This window comes from Neovison vison, chromosome 5, assembly GCF_020171115.1.
Source record: "Neovison vison isolate M4711 chromosome 5, ASM_NN_V1, whole genome shotgun sequence".
NCBI classification, from domain to species: domain Eukaryota; kingdom Metazoa; phylum Chordata; class Mammalia; order Carnivora; family Mustelidae; genus Neogale; species Neogale vison.
In genome coordinates, this window is record NC_058095.1 from 54,894,974 (window position 1) to 54,919,279 (window position 24,306).

The 24,306-nt window shown below is 57.0% G+C and overlaps 1 protein-coding gene across 12 annotated transcripts in view; it reads left to right on the forward strand.

The window, feature by feature from the left end:
• KIAA0753 (KIAA0753 ortholog) overlaps window positions 1-24,306 on the forward strand; it is a 42,824-nt gene that overhangs the window by 4,497 nt on the left and 14,021 nt on the right. For 2 of the 12 annotated variants that reach the window (XM_044248846.1, XM_044248847.1), the window contains exons 2-12: window positions 450-612; window positions 3,760-4,351; window positions 6,733-6,839; window positions 7,862-7,924; window positions 8,533-8,748; window positions 10,404-10,611; window positions 17,334-17,566; window positions 18,800-18,966; window positions 19,891-20,010; window positions 20,750-20,842; window positions 23,603-23,681. In XM_044248846.1, coding sequence (XP_044104781.1) covers window positions 520-612; window positions 3,760-4,351; window positions 6,733-6,839; window positions 7,862-7,924; window positions 8,533-8,748; window positions 10,404-10,611; window positions 17,334-17,566; window positions 18,800-18,966; window positions 19,891-20,010; window positions 20,750-20,842; window positions 23,603-23,681 — 1,971 coding nt within the window. In that variant the 5' untranslated portion in view covers window positions 450-519. The other 10 variants (XR_006384583.1, XR_006384584.1, XR_006384585.1 and 7 more) reach the window with 8 other exon arrangements.

Consider the following 24,306-nt stretch of genomic DNA (forward strand, 5'->3'; position numbering starts at 1 on the left):
ACGTCAGCTCCCAGACCTCCTTCCTGTCTCGGCCCACTGTGGGCGGGGGGCTCCAGCTAGCTCCGCAGACCCCCCTGCAGGCTTCCTCTGAGTCCTGCACAGTCCCGGGAGCTGCCCGCTCTGGGCTCGCGCGTGGACCGCGTGTTGGTGAGGCCGCCCTGTGGGAGGGTGCTTGCCCACCGCGCTGCAGCTCCAGTCTTCTGGGTGACCCTTGAGATCTGACACCTGGAGCGGCTCAGCAGCGAGTCGTTAGAACACTATGCCCCATATTCTCTCAGGAGGATTCCCAAAGGGAAGATGCTTTGATGCCGGTCCCGGAGCCCTTGCTGCCACACGTGAGGCCGCTGAGGGTGTCTCCGGAATGTCGCTGCACGGGCACGGCGCTGCGTTGGCCTCCTCTGGCCCGTGTCAGAGCACTGCGGCTCTGAAGCAGCTTTCTCTCGTTGTAGGCGATGACTGGGGGAGAGCAGGGCCGGCCGGTGGCTGGGCTCTCGGCAGCGCCCCGCGCGCTCTGACCGGATGAGCCTGGGAAGGCCGGCCGCCGCCGGGGCTCACCTGGCAGCCTGCGTCCAACTACATGGGAGCAGCGACCTCAGGACCCTCCAAGCCCAGGTAGTTTTCTTGCCTTGCTGTCTTCAGATTTCTGTTGTGAAATATTTTGAACAAAAGTGGGAAGAAAAGGGCAGTGAACACCATTTAAACCGCCTTCGAGATTCAGTGGTGGTGTTTTCTCTCGGGTGCTTGCAGACCTGCTCCCAAAGCAGCTGCAGGAGTCACGGCGCTTCCTTTCTACATATTTTGGAATACTCAGTGTTTTAGGATAGGCCTAAAAGTGAGCTCTCCTGCCTAACCAATATCGCACCTAACAAAATGAACCAAAAACCATTCCCTGATACAATCTAATCGCCCATTTTCCCTCCGCTTCATCCAGTTGTCCCCAAAAAGGTTTTTCCCCCCAACACTGAACGTATGAAAATCTTCCCACAACGCTGGATTCTGCAGCGAACACCCAAGTTGCGGGATGATTGCGTTGTGTTTGTTTCATTGCGCATCTGACCTTGCCTGCCCTCCATCAGAGTCCGTCCATCAGCCCGTCTTGCCCCAGTACACGTGGGAGTCGGGTGCAGACATGGGCATCTGGCGTGCCTTGGTGTGCGCATCACATGCTAGAATTCATTCTTGGAGCTCGTTCTCAGAATTTCAGCTTTCTCTTCTGATGCAAGCTTCACATCTGAAACGAATACACCAGAATGTACGCATGTTGTCACATTTGCTGAGGTTTGACGAATGCATATGAGGTGTTGCATGTTCCTCTGTCAGGCAGGGTCTTTGCTGTTTCCCCAGAGAGGTCTCCTCCGCCCCTTCCTGCCCTCCTGTGGCCACTAGCATTGGGATTCTTTCCACTGTAGATGGGTTCTGCCTGTTCCAGGCCTTCCTGGAATCCTGGAAGCGAGTCATAAACTCGCTACGGGATCTCGTGTGTCAGGCCGCTTTGGGTGTGACATCTGGAGCTCTGCCAGCGCGGCTGCTCTGGACCACCAAGTGGCGTCCCTGGTAGGTGCTGTGGCTGTTTGTTCTCCGGCTGCTGGTTTGGGTTCCTGCAGATGCAGCTGCTGGGGGCTTCCTGGTACATCTCTGTTTGTAAAGGTGTTTTCACGTCTCAGGCACATACCATGGAGTGAAGTCACCGGGACATGGGACGGTGTGTGTTTAGTTTAACAAACCAGCTGACTTTCCTGGGGCTGTGCCATCTCCCGTCCCTCCTGACAATGACTGAGTGCCCCAGTTGCTCCGCGTCTTAGCCAGCCTGGGTTGGTTTTTTAAATTAGGGCCCTTCTGCTGGGTGTGAAGGAATGTGTCATTGTAGTTTACCAAGAAAATTGAGAAAGAATATTGATGTAGTTTGAGACTGACAAGTTAGAGCAGTGGAACATGGAATTCCTGGGTACGCTTCTTGCAGACTCCCCAAGTGTCAACCCTCCTATTACATTTCCCCTCTGTCTCCCCTGTGTCTCTATCTTTCTGTAGACACGTGCGCTTACACGTATATGCACTCGTGTGCTCACATGGACACAGGCATCCATGGGCACACGTGTGCTCACACGTACACGCATACCTGTCCACACACGAGCACTCACGTACACAAGCACCCATGTCTGCGTTCACACGTACACACGCACCCACGTGAAGACATGCTAACACGTTCACCCGCATTCATGTGCAAGTGTGCCGTCACGTACATATGCACCCATGTGTACATATGCGCTAACATGTACACACGCAAACATGTGCAAGTGTGCTGTCACGTACACATGCACACATGTGCAAGTGTCCTGTCACATACATATGCACCCATGTGTACACATGCGCTAACACGAACACATGCACACATGTGCAAGCGTGCCGTCACGTACACACACACCCATGCACACACGAGCTTGGGCTCTTACCCACCCCCCAAGGCATTCTGGTTACTTTTACTTCTGGTTACTTTTACTTCTGGGTTAGGCTTGTCCAGACAAGGCTGTACTTCTCACGGACTGTCCATCAGTCCTCGCCCTTTAGATGACGACCCTTTGTTTCTTCTCTCAGTACCTCCAGGGAGGCCTTAAAGTTGTGTCCGAAATACTTTCCTGAAGTCTGACCATAGTGGGTTCATTTTAAATGGACCCTTCATCATGTGACACACAAACACCCTTTATTACGAGGCTCGGGAGGCCATCCACGGGGCAAAGGGCTGGCAGTGGAGGCAGGGACTTGGGCTGCTGACCTGCCGTGGGGCCCGCAGTCATAAACTCGCTACTTGTCCTTGTCTTGTAATCCTGGAACAGGTACTCCATCCTAAAGAAATTCTTTAAAATGAGAAAAAAAGGGGGGCTTGGGAGGCTCAGTGGGTTAAGCCTCTACCTTCGGCTCAGGTCATGATCTCAGGGTCCTGGGATTGAGCCCTGCTTCCTCCAGTCTCTCTCTGTCTGCCTCTCTGCCTGCTTGTGATCTTTATCAAGTAATTAAAACAAAACAAAACTTTAAAAAAAATGAGAAAACAGCTGAATGTGTGGAAATATTATTTTAAGTCCTATTTCTGTTAGTGGAAACCTGGAACCATCTAAGTGCTTAAGAAGGTTAAGGGCCATTTGTGGGATTTCGGAAAAAGCTGCCATGATAAATGACAATGTTAGCTTTTGGAAACATGCCTTTGCTTCTTAAGGGAAAAACCAAACAAAACTTACACCTATTATAATTCAAAGGACAAAGCCTGAGGCCTGCGTGAGAAGGGGTATGTGGACCTTGGGGTGCAGGATGCCCTCAGGTGCGGGGTCAAGGTCGTGGTGGAGCCACCAGGTGCATGGCCTCGTCTGATGGCGGCTCCTGTGTGGCAGGTGTCTGGGGGCCATGTCCGCAGAACTCGTGCCGCCTACATTGTCTCTGTCAGAGCCTGACCTTTTGAGACCATGGGGGGTGAGGGGCGGGGGGGCCCCATGGGCCACTGTGTGAAGCTCTGCAGGTTGCCTTTCGGAGGAGCAGCCCATGTGCTGCTGGGAGGGGGGCAGGGTGGGACCGTGGCCTGGGGACGTGGGCAGGGACCGCAGGCATGTGATGAGGTCAGGGGTGTCCAAGGGTGGCTGCCTGGGTCCCCACAGGGGAGTGCGTCTTAGCACTCAGGGTTGTGTGGCGGAGTCGGAAGTGGGGCCTCAGACGCACAGCGTGTGGGATGTGCTTTCCTCATGGGCTCTTGGCGCTCGTCTGTTTTGTTTAAAGAACCAGCTGCAGTTCAGCAGGAGCGCACCTGAGCACGCGGGCACCCTGGCTGTGCGCTACTCCTGCCCGCACGCCATCCGGATCGAGAAGCTGAAGCACACATACCGTGAGTCATACGGCTGTGAGGATGCGGGCTGGCATGGCAGCGGCCACGGGAGCGGCTCGGCCTCGTTCTCCGTCATCTCGGAGGAGCGGCTCAGCTACGCCGTGCACCTGGCCAAGAGGGACGTGAAGCGCAGGCAGCTGGAGGAGCGCATTGGGCGGCGCCGGCTTGGGGGGGAGCCCCGGCTCTCACGTCCGCACAAGGTCCCCGAGCCCAGCATGCAGAGGAAGGAACCGGGGAGCCGGGATACGTGCCCTTGCGGCCACCAGCCGTCCACGGTGGGAACGTCCTGCGCGGGTGCCAAGGTGTATCTGTACGCACCTCATCCGGCCCCATCCCACCTGGCTGTGCCCCACTCGCCCCCCACCCACGACCCAGGCCTGGAGCCCCGCCCCAAGCTCGGCGGCCACCAGCAGCTGCTGGACGTGCAGCGGCTCCAGAGGGAGCTGAGCGCTTGCATCCACAAGATGGAAGAGGTCACGAAGAAAGGTGAGAGCAGCTGGACTCTGTGGGTGTGGGACAGCCCATCACGCTCATCCCGGTTAGTCCACCCCCTCCCTGCGGCGAGCAGGGCCCTCAAGGCAGGTGGCCCATGGGTCTGACCGGAGTCTGTCCTCCTGGGAGTTGGCCCTGCCCTGGCCCCCGTCAGGCAGAGGTGCCCAACACGCCCCGTCCTGCAGGCTGCCGCATCGGCTGCTGACGCCTCGCGGTCGGGCACCTGCTGTCAGCCTCCGGTCCGATGGCTCTTGAATGCAGACCCTCCTGCCGTGTTCTGCTCTGGAGAATTATCTTTAACTTGCCTAGAAATGAGCATCGTGTGTGCACATGCTTCCAAGCACAAGGGCGGTGCGTGGTTCTCCACACCGTTCCCCACAGTTGCTCAGTGCCCTCTGCCCCGTTTACCCACCTCCTGGTGGTGGGTTTGGGTTAGGCTGGTGGGTTGGAGAGAGGGGCCTGTCTTCCCAGCTGCAAGGAGCGGGGGGCTGAGCAGCCCTGGGGACCACTGCTAGGACCCCCCAGGTCTGTGGGACCCTCTGCAGATACATGCAGGTGCCACGGGGAGTTTATGCTGCCTTCCCGAGATAGCTGTGGCCCAACAGCAGGACCGCAGAACGCAGTGAGGGTGTGGCGGCATGGGGCAGACTGGACTTGTGTCTGTGCTTCCGAGCGGCCGGCTGAGGGGGCGAGGGGGTTGCTGCAGAGTTCACGAGGTCTAAAACAGCACCTGGCTGGCTGAGAAAGACCTCTGTCCCCTGTCTTCCTGGTGAGTGTGTCAAGCAATGTCGTGGCGGTGGCAGGAGTGTCGCGGCTCGTGTCTGATGCCGTTCCTTGGTGTGGGCCGCCGGGTCACCCCGTGGCCTCCTGTGCTGGAAGCTGTGCTGTCTGGGGACGGAGCATGGGGACCCCCACTCTGACGACGTGGCCTGACCCGGGACCTTTCTGGAGAGCTCCTCAAACTCTCTGGGGCAAGACCGGCTTGGGTGATTTCTCGTTTATTTTATTCTGTCTCTCAAGACTTTATTTTAGAGAGAGCACGTGTGCACATGTGAGGGCAGAGAAGGGGCAGGGGGAGAGAGTGGCAAGCAGACCCCTGGCTGAGCACGGGGCTCGGTCTCGGGACCGTGAAGAACTTGATTGTAGCCAGAATCAGGAATCGGAGGCGAAACCCGCCCATCCGCCCAGGCACCCCCGTTTATTTTTTTAGTTTAAAATTTCAGTTTGTCCCAAACCCATGTTTCGAACTATAGCAGAAGTGTCACCACAGTGGCAAGTAGCTGTAAAAACCCGTTGTGCACACTGTACATTTTTTCTGCTCTTAGTTGTCGTGGGCTGGGCACAGTTTGCCACGGCCCCTGCGGACCACCTCCGGGGGCCCCGACGTGCCCAGAGGCGCTCCCCGGGGGCGGCTCCGTGGATCGGCTGTCTGAGAACCGCCTGCAAGGCGGCAGCTTGAAGCCCCGTCAGAGCCAGCGTCCGTGACATTCATGCACACGTGCGGTGCCCGCATCTCTCCACAGTGCATGGCTGACGTGAGACGCAGGTCTGGCTTGTTGCTCTGTGACACGATGTCTGTACCCACAACTCCTGATCTCAATGTGTTGATTTTTTCAAAAAAGATTATTTCATCATTTGGCTTCTTTTTTTCCTTTCTTTTTTACCCCCATAATTTGGTTTCTTAATGAATAAGTGTTAAATATTTGTATTTATAAAATACACTTGCACTAATAAAACACGGCTTTTCCTGACTTGTATCTTGGAATTTTGCATCAGACCCTTTTCGGGATAAATGTATTGGAAAACCACTGCCTCGGTGACGGGCGCCTGCGCAGCTCTGAGTCCCCCAGAAATGGCTTCTCTGAGTGCACGTTCTTTGAACCATGTGTGAGGGTCTCCCTGACAGAGATGCAGGGCTTCGGACGTTTGAGCTATCTTAATGCATTAAGAAAGGATTTCTCTGTCGGATTCAAAATAAAGTGTCGGAGAAATCTTGCCAAACAGTAAATCAGGCAGTAAAGGGTTTCTGAAAAAAATAGAAAGCATCACCGGTTTGGGCTCAGTAGAAAGAACTTCAGAGTGGTGGGCAGCGCTTGGCAGTGGCCGAGGCTGTCCCCTGGGGGTCTGGTTCCTGGACGCTGCATGGTGGGAGCTCGGCTGGAGGTCCTCGCGTCTCTTCCCACCGAGTCCCGCTCTGGCCCACTCCTTCCTCCCTTCTTGGCTGGTGGAGAATTTGTGGTGGGGGCCCCATTGTTGTTTTTTTTTTTTAAATAGAACTAGAGCTCTTTAACTTCACGATGTCTCGGAATAATGGACATTTTCATGCATTTCCTTATGTAGCGTGTAATCCACTTTTGGGGAAACGCTATTTTCAGACAGGACGGAAGTGGCTTTGGACCCCGATGAGGAGCGACGCGCCCGCGTCAGGAGGCAGGAGCAGGCCGTGAGCTCAGCCCGGATGCTGTATGTCCTGCAGCAGCAGGTATGGGGAGCGGGGGAGCGGCCGCTGGCTTGGGGGGCCCCGTCGCAGTGGCACAAGCAGAGTGTCCCGTGTCACTTCTGCTGCACTGTGGACACTCAGTTTCCTGAATGTGTGGCCCCGCGGTCTCTCTTTTGTTGTCTGCCGTCACATACATCTGTGTATGGCGGGTAGGGGGTGACGTCCTTCAAGGTGGTTTTTGGTTTCTTGGGGTCATAAGTTCTTGTGAACCTGTGTGAGTCCTCTGGAAAGCAGTGCTGGTACAGCGCCTGTTTCTGGGCAGAGTCTGGTGAACAGTGGCTGGCTCGGGGGCCCTGAAGCCCCTAGGCCCCGCTGGCTCCCTGGGGTAAGAGGGACGGGGCCTCGTCACTTGCACACCTACCTCCTGTCCGTGCAGGGCTGGACGCTGAGTACTGTGGGTCACGTGGCTGTCTCCTCTCCTGGCAATGCCGGAGGCGTGCCGAGGTTCTCGTTTTGGGGCTCGTGAACAGACGCTCATGTTGCTTACGTTGCGATGCTTCATAAGTCTGTGCTGACTGTGGTGCCTTCCTCATGAACTCACCTTTGACTCCTTTCCTGCCACTTAAGTCACATGTTGGCTTTATTGCTTGAACCGAAAGCCAAATGTTTTCATTTGAAGGAAATTATCTGAGTTAGACTTGATTCCATATTGTCCTGGGCTTGTGCACATGGCTGCCCCTGTGATCGTTCCAGAACACTCACCTGACCCTGTCAGGGCTCTCTTGACACAGTGCAGCCCGCGCCCCAGCGTGGCCTACCCCCTTCTCAGTGCCGCCCCCACCTTTACTCCCTCCTGGGACGTTCCTGTGACACTGGGACCAAGGATGGGAGGGGAACACCGTGCTCCGTTCACCGTCTTGAACTGGAAGCCGGGGACCGTGTTTTGGGTCACGAGTGGAGGGCTTTGTCTCCTTCCAAGTGACTTGAATTAAATAGTGTTATATTTGAGCAAGACAGGTCAGCAGACGGGTCTGAGGCCTCCACTTTCCCCCTTTACGGAACAGGTGAAGGAGATCCAGGAAGAGTTGGATAAATTGAGCCCACGTGAGACCAGACACACGAAGAAGGTGCTGGCACAGTTCTGCCACCATGAGTACTGCTTGTAGATAAGTTGCATTTCCAGCGTCCGGGAGGGACTGTGTGCATGGGTTTTCCACAGTAACGGGTGCACAGTTCTTACAAAGATGTGTCTAGGGGGGCACGAGCCGCGTACATATCCTGCATTTGGGGTGGCCCTCCAGGGCACAGACTCTGAAAATAGATTCTGTTGCTGCTGGTGTGAGAGTAGGGGGTGCTGGGGCACTCAGTCGGGGAGCTCCTGCCTTCCACTGGGGTCATGGTCCCAGGGTTCTGGGATCGAGTCCCACATTGGGCTCCCTGCTCAGCAGGGAGTCTGGCTCTCCCTCTGCCCCTCCCCCAGCTTATGCTCGCTCTCTCCGTGTCTGTCAAATAAATAAATAAAAATCTTAAAAAAAAAAAAAAGAAAGAAAGAAACGATAGAAAGGTAAAAGCTCTTTGTCAGAGAAAACCTCTCAACTTCGTAATCGCCTTACTGCGAACAAGTGTCAGGGTACGAGGCTGTCTGGAAAGAAGACAGGCCACAAGTGCTGGTGCGGATGGGACCGCCGCGGAGAAGTTTGAGGCCTCACCCGCTCCCCCCGTCCTTCCTCACCAGTCATGGGCCATGTCGCGGCTGGCAGCTGCCCACCGAGGAGCCATCCGGGCCTTACAGGTGTTGGTGACGCAGCTTACGGACCGCGGGGAGCACCCGGTTCCTGCGCGCTGTCGGGAGCTGGGTGGCCTCATCCGCCAGCTCTCACTCTGCTCCGCCAAGCTGCACGCCGACCCCTCCGTCCCCAATGTGGTTGCGGACATCCTGCGACAGATTGAGGTACGGAGTGGGCTCCGGGTTTTGCTCAGAGGGCTGTGTGTCTGAGCAGGGAGGCGATGCGTTCTGTGGCCTGGTTTGGCTGGGATTGAAGGGAAGACAGGAGGAAGCTGCCGCCTGGGGAACTCCAGCTTCGCAGGGGGCGCAGGACGGCCTTTGTTTTCATTTCATCACTTTCAGAGTCGGGTCTGTAACGTTGTATCTCACTCGTTTGAGAATGGGCGGCTTGGGTGTAGCACCCCCGCGATGGGCGGCTTGGGTGTAGCTCCCCGGCGTCGGCTCTCACCCAGGTCTGCTGACTCAGCAGAACGTTCCATCCCCTGACTGTGCCACTCGAGAGAGAGCCTGTTAGCACAGAAAAGGAGAGCAGTAAAGCACTCTTCGCTTAGTGCTTGCATGGGAGTGCCAGAGTGCAGTCCCAGTGGGCTTCCAGGAAGAAGAGGTGCTTGAAGTCCTAAGGGAGCACAGCCTCCAGTCTGGTGTGTTGGCTGGAGATGTCTGGCTGTTCCCCTGCAGGTACTAGTCAGGACAGAGCCAGCAAGAACAGGGCGCCCTCATCTGTGCCGTCCTGGCCCTGCTGCTGTGCCGGCAGCCACGCGGGCTTTCTTACTAGCATGCCACCGCCACTTTCCTTGCACACTGTCCCCGCGACCCCGTCTCCGGAGTTAGCTCCACCGCCACCCATCCACGGACAGAAGGCAACCTTCGTGTTGGTGAGACATGGGAGGACAGGTGCACCAGAAGGAGCCTTCTGGGCATTGACTAGCCCTCGGCGGCCCCTGTGGCCCCTCTTCTTGACCATCGCTGGGGCGGTGAGTTGGGGGCAGGTACAGGAGGCACCAGTGCCTGGAGGACACAGCCCGGGAACGTCATTGGGCGCAGACCCCCCCCACGACATTGTGGTGGGGCACCTGGTGCTCTGGGCACTTGCCTGTCACAGACAGCGTGAACACATCCTCATGGTCCTGGAAAGATCTCAAGGGCTTATCGAGCCTGTCCTCAAAGTCCGAGCAGGAGCACCTGAACGTGATGCTTCTTATACTTGTCTGTCTGTCAGTAATGCGAGGAACTCAGTCCCGTTGACGGGCTACAGCTGCCAGGGCTTGCTCTCCTTGTGCCTCCCTGTAAGTAAGTGTCGGTTTGCACGGACCCGCTGGAAGCCAGGCCTTCGCTGCCCGCTGACAAGCGAGGGCTGCGTCCTGTGGGAATGGGGGCCGTGCGGGGCCGGGTGGCCAAGGCCCTGGGCATGCTGCGTGGTTTATGAAAATATATGTTACACGCGGTTCCTTTGCCCACTGGAAGTGTCGTTTGAGTGAGTGGGATTTCGACTGAGAATTAAGACATGTAAAAAGCGGACCATGGAGCTCTGCGGACCATGGTCGGTTTAGGACATGTGGATGTAGAGCCTTTAGACGTCCCGTTCTTGAGCTTTGTGCTGCTGGTTTCAGCGGACTAGACGTGTAAATAATGTGCACATTTTTTTTTATTAATGATGCGGGCATCCTCAGTAATGGCGTTTCCCAGCTAAACGACAGCCATTGGCCAAAACAAGGCCGTGCTAGTGATGCGTGTCTCTGGGGGCCTGATTTTCGGGTTTGTGATGAATAGTTAGGCTTCAGTGAGATAATCTAAGACGGTAATGGACTATCTCATTGTAGGCTTTGGAATCCCTCCTGGAAAAGAAATTGTCACCAAAAAAGAAGAAAAGTTTCACGGAAATTCGGAGCAGGTTTCCTGTTGGTGGCCGTGGGGCCTTAGAGAGATGGCAGAGTCCTTCGCCCAAGAGTGCAAGGAGAACCCTTGTAGCAAAGGAGACATTTCCCGAGGAAGCAAGGTGGCCTTCAGGGGCGAAGATGCTCCCGGCTGGTATGTGTCCTGAGACATTCACAGTGTGGTGTCTGGTTCCTCAAGGTCATCTGGCTGACACAGACGCTGCGTGAGGGGAGGTCAGGATTTAAAACCTGCTCACCAGCAGGTGCACTCGAACCCAGAGAAGCAAGTCGCAGCTAGACTGCGTCCTTGGGTGGGAAGCTGGAGGGTCCCCCTGCAGAGGAAGTGTCCCTCCATAGAGGAAAAGTATTCCCCATAGAGGAAGGCTCCCCCATAGAGGGAGGGTCCCCTGTAGAAGAAGGGTCTCCCATATAGGAGGGTCCCTATAGAGGAGGGTGGGGAATGTCAAGTTCCCATACCATCGTGCTTGGGTCCCCTAAAGGAGATTCCTGAAGAGCTGGAAGTGAGAACCCCGCTTTTTAAACGCATATTTGTTTAGATTTTAACGATAGGCGCACGCACACACAGACACCCACATGACGGATGTGTGTGTTTAATGCAGTTAATGACTGGTCCCCAGAGCCGGAGTTGGCTGGCCTTGAACCTGGGCCTACAGGGATGTTTTGGGGAGCAGCGAGCAACAGAGTATGTTTCCCACGTCCTTGCCAAGTACCTTATGTCATGAAACTGGGAGACTTTTCCAGTGTCTGGATGCAAATAATCCCTTCCTGTTGGTCCTGTCCTGTCCCGACTCCGGGAAGGAAGGTCATCGGTGCTCCCAGGCGTGTGCTCCCTCCTCCGGGTGCCCTCCACCCTCTGGGGGCTGGCGTCGTGCTTGTGGGCGTGAAGACTTTCTTCCTGCGCTGTGGGCCTCCTCTCTGGGTTTACCACGGGCGGTGGCAGGTCTCTCTCTCAGTCACTTGCTTTTCGCTTGGTTTGCAACCCCTCTCCTGGTACGGAGACCTGCACCTGGTGCGCGGAGCCCACATTCTCACGTGTTTTCCTCTGTCGGGAGGCTCTTCTCCTCGTTCTTCACAGTTGGTTGACGGCGATGATGTGTCTTCAGAGCAGAAGGTGCTTGTCAGGTTCCGGGGCAGAGGCCGTGGGGCTGGTGATGGGCCCCTGAGCTCACGGGCTGGCCTGGGGGAAAAACATCATCCTGCCCTTTGTCCACTCCCGCAGGTGAAGGGCACAGTCGATGGCCAAGGAGAATTCCTGACGTAGGGTTAGTAGGAATTTCTGGATTCCTTGTTAGGTTTGTTTCCAGTTTTCTCATTTTATGGTTTTTATTCCTGCTTTGAACAGGATTGTCTTTTCACTGCATGTCGAAGTGGGTTCTAGCTCCTTCCGGCAGAGCCCTGGGATGCTTCCCAGATCCCCGGGCGGCTACCACACTGCGTGTTGTTGGTTCTGAGTGAAGTGGTGGGACTTTCCTGGAATCGGGATGCATTCTTAGGTTGATGATACCTTTCAAGTAATTGGTCATGTTTCCAAATTTGCTGTTGGTGCATAAAATAAGGGCATGTCTTATACTCGATGTTTTAGATTTGATGAATTACTGAGATTGTTAGTTAATTCTTCCGTGTTTTTCTGGATACACAAGATCACCGACAAATAAGTAAAGTTCTGCTTCTCTCTTTGCGATTTTTATACCGTTTCGTTCTTCTCTCTCTCCTTTACTGGACAGAATTTAGTTCAGAATAACACTGGGTGACAGCTGCAGAGGGGACACCGCCGCCCCGGGTTTTGTGGGGTTTGTTTCCATGTCATGCTTGCTGTTGGGTTCGTGCATGTCCGCGTGCAAAGTGGGGGAAATAATCTTCCGTTTCTTCTTCCAGCTTTGTGAAGAGATTTTCTTTTCCTCTACGTTTTCCTTTTTTTGAGTTAAACCAATAGAGGTATACATTGATAGTGTTTTAAAGTAGTTCCAAGATTTTAATGCTGTATTTTTTAATGGGCCATTGATGTCGGTGTGGATGAACCCAGTGAACTTATTTTCCTGTTTCAGTTGAAGTAGAACGTAGAGTTGGACGAGTGCACAAAACGTGGGTGTGCCCCTGCGTTTGCTGTCAGAAAACAAACATCTGTGGAGCTGCTACCTACATCAAGAAATCGAACATTCCAAGCACTGAGAAGTCCCCTCCAGTCTCCACGCCTCGTCTCCTCCCCCAAATGCACTGTTCTTCCGATTTTTTTGCTATACTTTGGTTTCTGTCAGATCTGGAACTTCGTGAGCTTTGTAGGAATGGAGGTGCATGATCCGTATTTTCGCAGGACAGGCCTCTCTCCATTCACATTTTTTGGGGGTCGCATTTGTGTGGCTGTGACCTGCTGGTGCTCGCGGCTGCGTCCTACCGTAGGAGCGTAGCACGACTCCGTTGTCCTCACTGTTGGGGCTTCCCAGGTCTGGGCGATAGCGAGAAGGCTACTCTTCTGTGTTTGTCGGTGCGTGTGCACGTGTGTTTGTGGTGGGTGTGTTCCCGGGTACCATGGTTGGGGCGTAGTGGCTGGTTCCACCGTAATAACGAAGATTCTTTTCAAAGTGGTTTTACCGGTTTTATGCTGACCAGCAGCATGTGGGAGCCGCTGCCACCCATCCTTGCCCACACTTGTCAGTTTTTGTAAGTGTAGCCCCTGCTTGGTGTGTAGACCGTCATTCTGGTTTTGTGTTCAAAGATTGATTGACTTGAGAGAGTGGAGGCGGCAGGGGGTGGACCCTGCTGGGTGCGGAGCCCGACACAGGGTTTGACCCCAGGACTCTGAGATCAGACCTGAGCCAAAACCAAGAGTGCGACATTTAACCCACTGAGCTGCCCAGGCGCCCCTCATTCTGGCTCGAATTTACAATTTCTGTGTGAGTGACAGTGGGAGTGTTTTCTTGTGTTTATGCTCCGTTTGCACACCTCCTGCTGGGCAGTGCCAGTTCAGGTCCTTTGCCTGCCCTCCCTCCCTCTTTCCCATTCTCCTTCTCTTCCTTCCTTTCCTTTTTTTTTTTTTGGTTGTTCCCAGAATTGGATTTATAGGAGTTCTATTTGGGACTGCTCTGCGTGTGGGCCCTGCCTCAGTTTTCTGTGCTGTAAACACACACTGGGACGTTACTGCAGCTTCTGCCACGGCTGCGGTGCTGGGACAGACAGAATCGGTCATTCGCTGGGGTCCGACAGAGCACTGTTTTCCTGTACATCTTTTTGCCTTTGTTTTTATGTCCTATTGAAGCTTTTTCTTACGCCAGAATTAAGACCTTTTCCTGCGTTATTTCCTTGAGAAGTTTCATTTGAAAAGATTCCTTCCTCAGAGCGGCAAAGAATACCGCTCGTGTCGTAAATTCAACGTCCATACATGTGGGTCCGTTTCTGGGCCCCGTGTCCTGGTCCCTGAGACCATGGACCTTGCTGCTGGTCCCTTTGCTCATGCACAGCGTCTCCGTTCTGACTCTTGACTGGACGCTCGGCTGCCTGCTCTTCTGGAATGCCTTTGCTGACCTCGACCCTCGGCATCTGCACGGAAGTTTCAGGATCAGAATATGAGTTCCACCAACAGCCACCCCCGCCACACACACAGTGATAGCCCACAGCGGACGGCCGACAGCCGACAGCAGATAGACAGCAGACAGCAGACAGCCGACAGCGGACAGTAGACACCCACAGTGGACAGCCGACAGTGGATAGCTGACAGCCGACAGCAGACAGCAGATAGCTGATAGCTGACAGCAGACAGCCGACAGCGGACAGCTGACAGCGGACAGCCGACAGTAGACAGTGGACAGCCGACAGCGGACAGCTGATAGCTGACAGCGGACAGCCGACAGTGGACAGCCGACAGCGGACAGCCGATAGCCGATAGCTGACAGCTGATAGTGTCCTGGGATTCTGACGAGTTAATGCCTCCTGAAGTCCCGATTCACAGACGGAGCCTTCGACTCAGTTGTCCTCAGATCCTCTCGCGCAGCTTTCACTGCATTTACTCTGCGGCATGCCCGTGCGTGGCATCCTGGAAGCCCTCTCACTGCTGACGTGCGTGCAGACATGCAGACGTCTGGCTGACCTGCAGATGCTCCTGTTTTCTTACCATTTTGTCAGCAGGTTGTGCTCTGCTGTGTGTGGAATCGTGAATGACCCTGGCTCACTCCAGCCTTTGCTCCTTTCTTGCCTTTTTTCCCGTGCTCTTGTGGCTTTGTGTACGATCTGTCGACGGCTCGAGTGTCTCGTGTAGTGTGAGACTCACGCTCTCCTTGGGCTTCTGCTTTGTCTGCTTGGAACCTGAGCCATGAAACACTAGGCCTTCGAGGCTGTGACATCGTTCCTGTTGGAACCTCGGGGCCGGCCCCTCAGGTGGGGCTCGTATGAGGTCGCGTGGCGCTCACCCATACTCGCGCCCCGTCCCAGAGCTCTGTCCTCCACTGCCAGGCTCGGAGCGTCTCCTGTGAGTAGCTGGCTGTTGCATGGTTAACCCGCTCTGGTGTCCGAGGTGCAGGACGCCCTTGAACGTTCAGCCTCGGCTCCTGAGTCTCATCTGCCAACGTTTTCTCTGCCTGCGTCGGACTCTCCTGTGCTCATCAGCAGCTTCGCGGGTCACTATTTCCTCTGCTGGGTTGGAGCTTGCGTGTCGCTGTGCATCTGACCTGTGTCCCAGTCTGCTGCCGATGCTGTGCATCGCCCTGGCGTGGATGTCTCCGAACTCGCTGGAGAGCGGTTAGACATGCACGTCGCATGGTGTGGTTGTCCCTCCCCCTCATGGCTACACGGTAGAACGCAGCCCCAGGTGGGCATGCCTTTCCCTCCCACGCCTGTGAGACAGGCTCCGGGAGGCAATGTGTCTGAGGTGGGGAAGGCTCCTGGCCAGCCACGTAGTATGCTGCGGTCCGGGTGCCCCGGGGAGACACGGACAGCTTCCCGGGCCTGCGCAGACGCGTCTCCTAGCTGGGTTAGAAGAGCGCAGGTGCCCGCAGCCGAGGTGGGGAAGTGAGCGCCTGCTTTGGGGGCAGCGGGCAGAGAGCTGCCTGCTTGCAGCTCCCGCGGAACCAACGTGCAGAGTGGGAGTGCTGATGCATGTTGTGACTCCGGGCAGAGGACGCTGTCTCTCAGCATTTTGTTTTTCCGTCTGTGAAGCGAGGACACTAGTCCTTATCCTGCGGGACAGACCCGGGTGTAAGTGACACATCGGATAATCCCGAAGTGCCCTAAATGTGGCAGGTGTTTTTAGTTCCTTGCCACAATTTCAAGTTACCGCGGGGGGGCAGGTTGTGGTAGGCAGATGCTAGCTGAGGAAATAGGTCTTTAAAAATGAGTTGGCCATTAAAAATGACTTGTTTTTTTTTTTTTTTTTAAAGATTTTATTTATTTATTTGACAGAGAGAGGGATCACAAGTAGGCAGAGAGGCAGGCAGAGAGAGAGAGGAGGAAGCAGGCTCCCTGCTGAGCAGAGAGCCTGATGCGGGGCTCGATCCCAGGACCCTGAGATCATGACCTGAGCTGAAGGCAGCGGTTTAACCCACTGAGCCACCCAGGCGCCCAAAAATGAGTTGGTTTTTTTTAAAGATTTTATTTATTTATGTGACAGAGAGATCACAAGTAGGCAGAGAGGCAGGCAGAGAGAGAGGGGAAGCAGGCTCCCCGCTGAGCAGGGAACCCGATGTGGTGCTTGATCCCAGGACCCTGGGATCACTACCTGAGCCAAAGGCACAGGCTTAACCCACTGAGACACCCAGGTGCCCCTAAAAATGAGTTTTGTCCATTTCTAAAATAATAAAGTGATCGGGTTGTGGAGGAGTGAGCAGGCCTGCGTTGCCAGGGAAATGGGTTTCTGCGGAGCAGTTCCCCTGTTCCTGAGTGGAAGGGACAGACCCAATCTTGGACCCTAAGTCAGAAGGTGCAGCCCTGCGCATGTTTCGTTTTGTCCCCTAGGCCGGCCGCTGGCCCCTGTGCTGAGCGCAGCCTTGGGGTCAGGGCGTGGGGGAAACCCTGGGGGTCCGTCCCCTCCCGGGGAAGAAGGCTGCGCTTCTCAGGCACTGTCGGGCCGGCCTGGGGTTTTGCGAAGCACTTCGGGTGAGCCTGTTGGGACCCACTGAGAGGCCTGCTGGGACACCAGCTGAATTTGTGCTCGAAATGACGGGCTGCCGAGGGGAGGGCTCGCACCTCCACAGAAACGACTTACTCGGATCTTCTCTCCTGTCTTTAGAATAGCGTGAACACATCTTGTTAGTCTTCTTCCTGAGTGCCTGAGAGTTCTTGCTGCCGACACTGACGGGATGTTTTCCCTTCTATTCTCTCTGGTCATCTTGATACACATGGGAATGATATGGATTTTCGTGTATTTTTTTCTCATCCAGAAACCCTCTTCCTCATTTAATTCTGTATAGATCCTCTTGGATTTCCTATATGGAAAACATCTCATCTCCAATCAAAGACCGTTTTATTTCTTTTCCCGCTGCAAATTGAACGGCGTGGATGGATGGAGGTTTTAAGAAATGGCAATTTGAATATTTACATCTTAGAAAAAACACATTTGGTAGCCAGGTGGGGTGACCGCAGACGAAGAAGGGGTGGGTCAGGAGGCGCTGTTGTCACAGTCACGGGATAGCGCACGTCTGCCCTGGCTGGTAGGGGCAGTCAGGGCTGGGGTCTGAGGAATGACGAAGGAGCACGCGTCGGAGCACGCGTCGGGGGGAGCCTGGGCGTCAGCCATGGCCTGCAGGTCTCTGCCTGTGGGTCCCTGTAGGAGTCACAGAGTGGGGAGTGACTTTGGCAGTAAAATGCATCTCTGCTGGCAGGCTCGGCTAGGTGTCTGCAGCTTCTCTGTCCTTCTGAAATGTCCTACAGATAACTGTCCCGCTGGGGTAGCGCCTGCTGCGACCTGGAGGTTGGAGAACGGGCTGGATGTGATGGGTGCGGAGATCCTTCCGGAAGAAGCCCCGTCTGCTCCAGACCACAGCGCCAGCTTCTCGGGGGATCCACTGGCCCTGGCGAGAGCCGGAGCTGCGGCGGGGAGGTCCACGACCAGGAGTGTGGTGCTCCGGAAGGAGGAGGCCCGGGCGCCAGTGAGGCCACCTCAGGTGCGGAGCGGCCCCTTCTGCGGCCCGTGTTTCTGGTTGCCGGCCGAGCCCATGGTCCACTAGCTGGGCCCACCGTCCGAACAGCTAACTTAGCTTGGCTCTGGGTAGTGTTTGGGTTTGTTTTTTTTTTCCTTAGAGATTTTATTTATTTATTTGACAGAGACGCTGTGAGAGAGGGAAGCAGGGGGAGAGAGAGGGGGGAAGCAGGCTCCCCGCTGAGCCGGGAGCCCAATGCGGGGCTCTATCCTAGAGCCCCAGGATCATGACCTGAGCCGAAGGCAGACATTTTAACGACTAAGCCCCCCAGGCACTCCTAGTGTTTGGCTTTTTAAGGAAAAATAAGAGTTTTTAATACTGCTCCCAGGACCGGGCGTCTCTGTTGTCCTGGTTGGAGAGATGCGCGTGAATTTGACACCACAGCCTTCGTCGGGCAGGCTCTTCTCACATTCCACTGCTTCTGCTTCTGCTTCAGAAGTGTGGGATTGGAGGGGATTGAGGTCTGCTTCCTGCTGAGGATAAACATCGGTAATTCATCCTTTGGTATGAAAAGGCCTCACAGGGCCACTGCCGTGGGTTTGGGAGGCAGCTGACTTGAAGCTGTGTCAGACTCTAAGCTTCTGTTTGTGGCGTGACTGTAGCGGAGAACCCACTAGAAGACGGCCTCCCGGTCCAAACACCCTCAGTGTGCTTGGCGCTGGTGGGCCTGCGTGTTGTCAGGTGGCCCCCAGCACGGTGTGGAGCGCTGGTCACTGGGACTGAGGTCCTGGCTTGACTCCGCCTCGTGGGGCATCATCAGGCAGGCAGGACTGGTCCTGGGCCATGAGCCCATTCAGCCTTCTGGAAGCATGGGAAGAGGTCTGTCCCGGTGCACAGATGAGGTATGACGTGTTTCAACCAAGATCGTCATGCAGCTTCTCTTTTTCCTTTAAGAAGAAACATAAGGATAAATGTATTTTATGTGTGTATTTATGTGTGTGTAAAAGGGTAGTAAATGCAGGGTGTCCAGCTTCACCTTTCCCCTGACTCCCATCACCTGCCTGGGGGTGCAGAGTAGAGCGGGTACGTTCGGTATAGGAGCGCTCGGCGTGAGGCGTGCTCGGTGTGAGGCGCACCCGCCCCCAGGTTTTGCGTGCTCTCCACGCCGGCTTCTGGTGCAGCATGGGGACTCCCGAAGCCTCAGGCGAGCTTCCCTGATACCCGTGTGGCTCTCGAGCACATGTCCGTCTCCTGCAGGGACTGCACAAAGCTGGAAGAGGAGGACCGACCCGGTCCCAGAGCAGAAGCCGACTGCAGCGCACGACAGTGTCCTCCAGACTGAAAGTGAGCCAGCAGCCTGTGAGGGACAGCAGGGCCCCTTGGGTGCCTCCGAACCCCACGTCCCCGCCAGCGTCTCCCAAGTGGTACGTGGTGGGGTGTGTGCTCCGCAGGGCGGGTGCCTGTCGCTTAGGGTTGATGCACAGCTGCGGCCCGAGTTCCCACTAAGCACAGAAGCGTCTGCGGCTGAGAAATATGGGAGAATGTTTGTTCAGAAGCCTCTTGGTGCCTTTGTCCTTCCGACGGGGATGGGGGCGGGAGCCTCCCGTGGCCACTGACCCACTGTGGGCATGTGGTTCTGTGTGGGGGTCGCAGGCGTGCGCCAACCTGTGTCGTACAGGGGACCTTGCAGCCCAGTGCTTGGAGCTGTGCCTTCCTTGTGCGGAGTGTTCCGTGCCAGCGTGGGGCCTCAGCCCTGAAGGTCTTGGGGACCCTTCAGTTGGTCTTTGCTGGGGGATGAGTATTTAAAGAGAATCTTAATCTCAAGTCGAAACTATGAATCCTAAAACCATGGGGCTCTCGTGGCCACTGGGCGCAGTGAGGAGGAAGCGGACTTTACCATCTGTCTCCGCATTAGCACGCGCGGGGGCGTGGCCCGTCCCACTGAGCGAGGCTGGCAGGTCTTCTGGGGGCCACGGGGGGGCCGGCAGGTGGTGGGGAGCAGCCCGGCAGGCCGGCCGAGTGCGTGGCTCTGCCTGCTCGTCAGCCCTCAGAGCTGACGTGGCGGCGACTTGGGCGTTGAAGGTCTTGCTGATGCAGCAGGGCTGGATCCACTGTCAGGCCTGGTTTCACGACTCCGCTCTGAAGCGCGTGCTTTCCCGCGCAGGTTGGAATAAAGACACGGGTTCCGCTGGGGGCTCATGTGGACCTCCGTGGGCGGATGCTGCTGCAGCCCCGAGTTGGGGGGGGAGGGGGTGTCCCGGAGGCGTGCGGCGCGTGGGCGGGAGGTGATGCGGGAGCCGGCGGCAGCGCCACCATGCTCCCCCAGCGGTGCTCTCCTGCGTTCGCAGTGCTGCCTGGCTGAAGGTGAAGCCAAGCCCCAAGAGTGCTGCAAAGGAGGCGTGGCCGCGGCAGGACAAGGCTCTGGACGGGAGTCCACGGAGGGATGCCATTGTGCAGGAAGCCGTGAGGTTTGTGCAGCCGGTTTTCCACCTCTGGGAAAGGAGGGGCCCCGGCACCCAGGGTCTGGTGCATGCGATGCTAGCTCGTCCTGCTGCGCTCTGCTGCCCCATGGCCTCGCTCTGCTGCCAGACGGCCCCATGCACACGGTGACCCCTTTCCCTCTGTTCCTCACCACTGTGGGTGCTTTGTCACCGGCTGCTTGTCTGTGCAGTGCAGCGGTGAGCTCTACGGAGACTTCCAGAAATGGCTGGAAGAGCAAATCCCAGCCCCCGTTACTTACAGTTGCAGGAGGGGCCCGTTCCAACCAACCTGCGGTGGAGGTGGAGGGTGAGGAACGGTGGGTGGAAGGGGACGGGCTGCTTCTGGTGCAGAGAGACCGGCTCCCATCGGGCATGAGATGAGAACGTTCTGGAAGGAGTGGTGATGGTGGGGCTCTGCGTTCACATGGACAAGACTGCTCTTGCCTTATGGACTGTTGTGTCATCGGATGCTAGTCCCGTGTCCCAAACCAAAGGACACAGAGCCCCCCATGCGATAGCCCTCGTTCTTGAGTGTGCGTGGGTGGTTTGGGTGGCCGTCCACACTCACTGGGAGTGCGTGTGCACAGAGCCGCCCATGAGGAGCTCCCGCGGCAAAGGTGGGGTCTCCCGCGGCAGAGGTGGGGTCCCCCGTGGAGCCCCAGCCCCGGCCCTGACCCGGGCGGCGTGCAGGGAGAGGCAGGGTGGTCTGATACCGCTTACTGCCCAGCAGGCTCGCTTGGCTTGATGCCGAAACTTCCAGAACAGTGAAGGAGCTGGAGGAACTGAAAGCCGGAGCCTCGGATGAGACGCGGAGGCGGGGGTGAGTGCCCGTGTCCCAAGTGGAGCGCTGCGGCCACTCCCCACGGGCAGGGGCTGTGCACACTTGGGCAGCCCCCAGCGGGGTGCGGGTGGGGCCAGGACGGCTACTGGGCCTCTGTACTGTCCCCGAGGTCCGCTCCGCTCTCTGTGGACACCGGTGGGACAGAGGGACCGGTGGGGCTCGAGGCAGCGGGAACGACCAGTAAGCTGGCATGGAGGTGGGGGTTTGCGTCTGAGCGGGAGTCATGAGGGCTTGCCTGCTGCTTCGGTCTGCGTGCTTGTGCCCCTTGGACCGCTGCGGCCTTGCCTCGCCACGTGGACGTGTGTGTGGTCTTTGCTACCAAGTGTCCCTCCTGGGCAGAGATGCCGAATGTTGTCGGGGGGCTGGGAAAGCTGAGAGGTCGGCCTTGTGTCTTTTTGTCCCCCGTCCCTGGGTGCTCTGCTCTCGGCCGGTGGAGTGGACGTACATCTGTCCCTGGGTACTGTGCAGGAGCTTTGCTTCAGGGTTGACTAGAGTGGAGGGAGTTAGCGCCCAGCCAGACGCTTGCAGTCAGAGGGGTCACTGGCGCCCTGGGGCCGGCTAGGCCGCTTCCCGCCTCTGGTCACAGCTTGCCCTGCGGCTCCCCTCATGGCGTGTGTGCTGTCAGCCCTCATGACATGCTTGTACCCTGGCCGGCACAAGCGCCCTTCTCTTTTGTCTGTGGTTGAGGGTTCAAGCTACACCATGGCAGGGGCGTGGTCGGGGGGCACGGCCAACTTGGTTTCAGCTCGGTTGAAGGGGTTTCAGCTCGGTCCTGGTCTTGGGGTCTGGGATCGGGGCTGCGTCGGGCTCCTTGCTTGGGGCGGAGTCTGCCTGAGGTTCTCTCCCTCCCTCTGTCCCTTCCGCCCACTCGCTCTTGCGGTCTCTTTCGGACGGACAGGACGGAACAGGTGCACAACCACAGAGCCGTGGGGTTGGAAGGGCCTCACTTGGCCGACCTGCCCACGCGGTCACACATGGCATCTGTGATGGGACGGCCCTGCTGAGGCAGTCCCTTCCTCTGCCTCCTAGCCTTCAGGAGCAGCCCTGGGACCCCTACCCGCTGTCCTTTGGCCAGGGAGCAGGACGGCAGCCCACTGGGCCCGTCAAACCTTTGGGCGGTCGTCTGTGAGAAACGCATGCACGCGGCCCAGAGTAGTAGGGACGGGAGGTTCCTGCGACAGCTCTCATGGGAGTGGGCCCCCACTGACTGTCCATCCTCAGTCCCTCCTGGTTCCTCCTCAGTCACTCCTCCCCTGTTGGAGTGAACCACCGTCCCAACTCCGCCGTTCGTCTTCCCATCGCCCCCACCTGTGAGTCTGTCCCCGACGGCCATATCCCTGATGGTTTGCTGTGCAGGGCTGAGGTGCTGCCACTGTGAGGGGCGTGGCCCAGGCAGTGCGGCGTCTGGCTCCCAGGCCATCGGCAGGCCGGGTCACGGGCAAGTCCCACATACGTGTCGGGGAGGTGTCGTCGGGGTGGGGTCCCACGTTCAGTGTGGGGCTCCGTTCCATCCCCCGACCTCGCTGACATCTGCTGCTGTCTGCTAATTCTGGCCCCTGGGGTGAGCGTGTGGTGGCACCCGTGCTGTGCTCCTCCTTGCATCGGCTGAGGCTGTGTGCTGTCGTGCCGGCTGTGAGGCTCTCCGTGTCCGGGCGTGATCTGGCACAGACGGGCATGCAGCAGCGAGGGCTTGTCTGCGAGCGAGCTTCCGGATGAGGTCTTGACGAAGAAGTAGTTTTGGGTCCTGACGGAGAGGAGTTTGTCGGTGTTCTGTCGGACGGCCGCACAGATCGTCCGTGCTCTCCCCAAGTGCTCTGCCGCTGTGCTGTGTTCTCCCGTTGGTGGCCTGCTCTGAGCCGGTGTCGACACCAGTGCAGCTCCATGTGTCTCTCTCCCCGCGGAGACGTGCCGTTCTCATGCTGTCCACTGGGAGGGCTGCTGGGCTGCGGTTTACTCCGGGGCGAGCGGCCGCCCTGCTGGTGAGGGAGCCTTGAGGGTGGTTAGTCCTTTCCTTGGGGCTGGTCAGAGCATCTGGACGCTCAGCCTCTGGTGGCCAGTGTCCCAGGAGCGTCCAGCATGCCTGCGGGTCCAGAGACGCTCCTAAAGGGTCAGCCAGACTTCCCTGCCAGTTGGAGAGGGGCCCCCAGGCTCCTGTCTCCCACATTTAGGCTGCCCCCAGGCCCCCACCTGCCTGCTCCCACCAGCCCTGTGCCATGAAGTCAGCAGGGCTGCGCACGGCCCCTCTGCTTTCCCCATGACTCATTCAGAGTTGAGCTCAGCTGCTGGACACAGTTGTTACCACGTTGTCCTGTTTTACAGAAGCATTTTGCTTCCTCTCTGTGGGTTTGTGTCTGACTCTGGGATAGTGGGGTTTGGAGAAGGAACAAAATCAGTTTGACTTGTTAGGTCTCCTGTGTCCTCGAGTTGTTGAAAGATGGTCACTTCTCTTTGGAAATGTACTGAGAACCTCGCGTACCCGTTGAGACGTCAGAAGTGGCCTCAGCGGGTCCCAGACCGGCGGTGCACGGCTGCGGGGTGCTTGCTGGAAAGGCTGCATCCCAGCCGACCGCGGGTCTGCTCTTTAACAAGACCCCTGGGACATCGTGTGGCTGTCAAGATTAGAGCAGCTCTGTGGTTTTACAGTCGTTTCATTTCCCTCCGCCCGGAGCGGTACCTAAATATGCAGACTAGGATGTTTTCTTGCGTCGGATCTTAATTTTGGATTTTATTTCCACGTAGCTTGTCAGACACCCAGCTAGCAGACAAGGTGGAGAAGGCGGTCCTGGAGCGTTTGAAGCCTCTTCTGGTCACGGCCCAGGTAACACCATCGCTTGCCCTTGGAAGCGCCAGACTGAAAGGTGGCCCTCCGTGAGGCCTCGTGGCTGCCGGGCCACGCTGTGCTGTGTGGTCTGCCTGCAGTGCTGCCTGGCCCCGCGGAGTCCACGGGTAGGTCCGCAGTGCACATAAGGGACCGAGACAGGAAGAGAGAGTCTCACGTCTGAGAAAGGGGAGCTTTCAGTTTAGGGAATGAGCTGAGGCTCCAGGCTCCGTTGTTGATGAGGTAGATCTGCGGTGGTGTCGGTGCTGCTGTGTCTGCGCGAGTCCTGGGCGCGCTCACCTCCGTGGGCGGGACGGTCAGCGCGATTTCCCGCGGGCCCAGGCCTGTGTGCAGACTGCCCCGCCCCCCCGCCCCCAAGGAGGAGGTGTCATGCAATGTCACCGGCAGCTGCGGTCCTCCCGTGGGCGGTGAGCCGGAAGCGCCGGCCGGCAGGGCATGGACTGTGGAATAGTCTTGTCTGCGTGCACATGGGGGCCATGGGGAGTGTTGTAATCTCACATGGAACAAATGGTGTTCTGGGGCCCTGAATGACCATTGCAGTCCGTACCTCCAGTGTAAGAAGTGCGTAGTCATCGCGAGAGTCCCGGGACATCTCAGGGCAGAG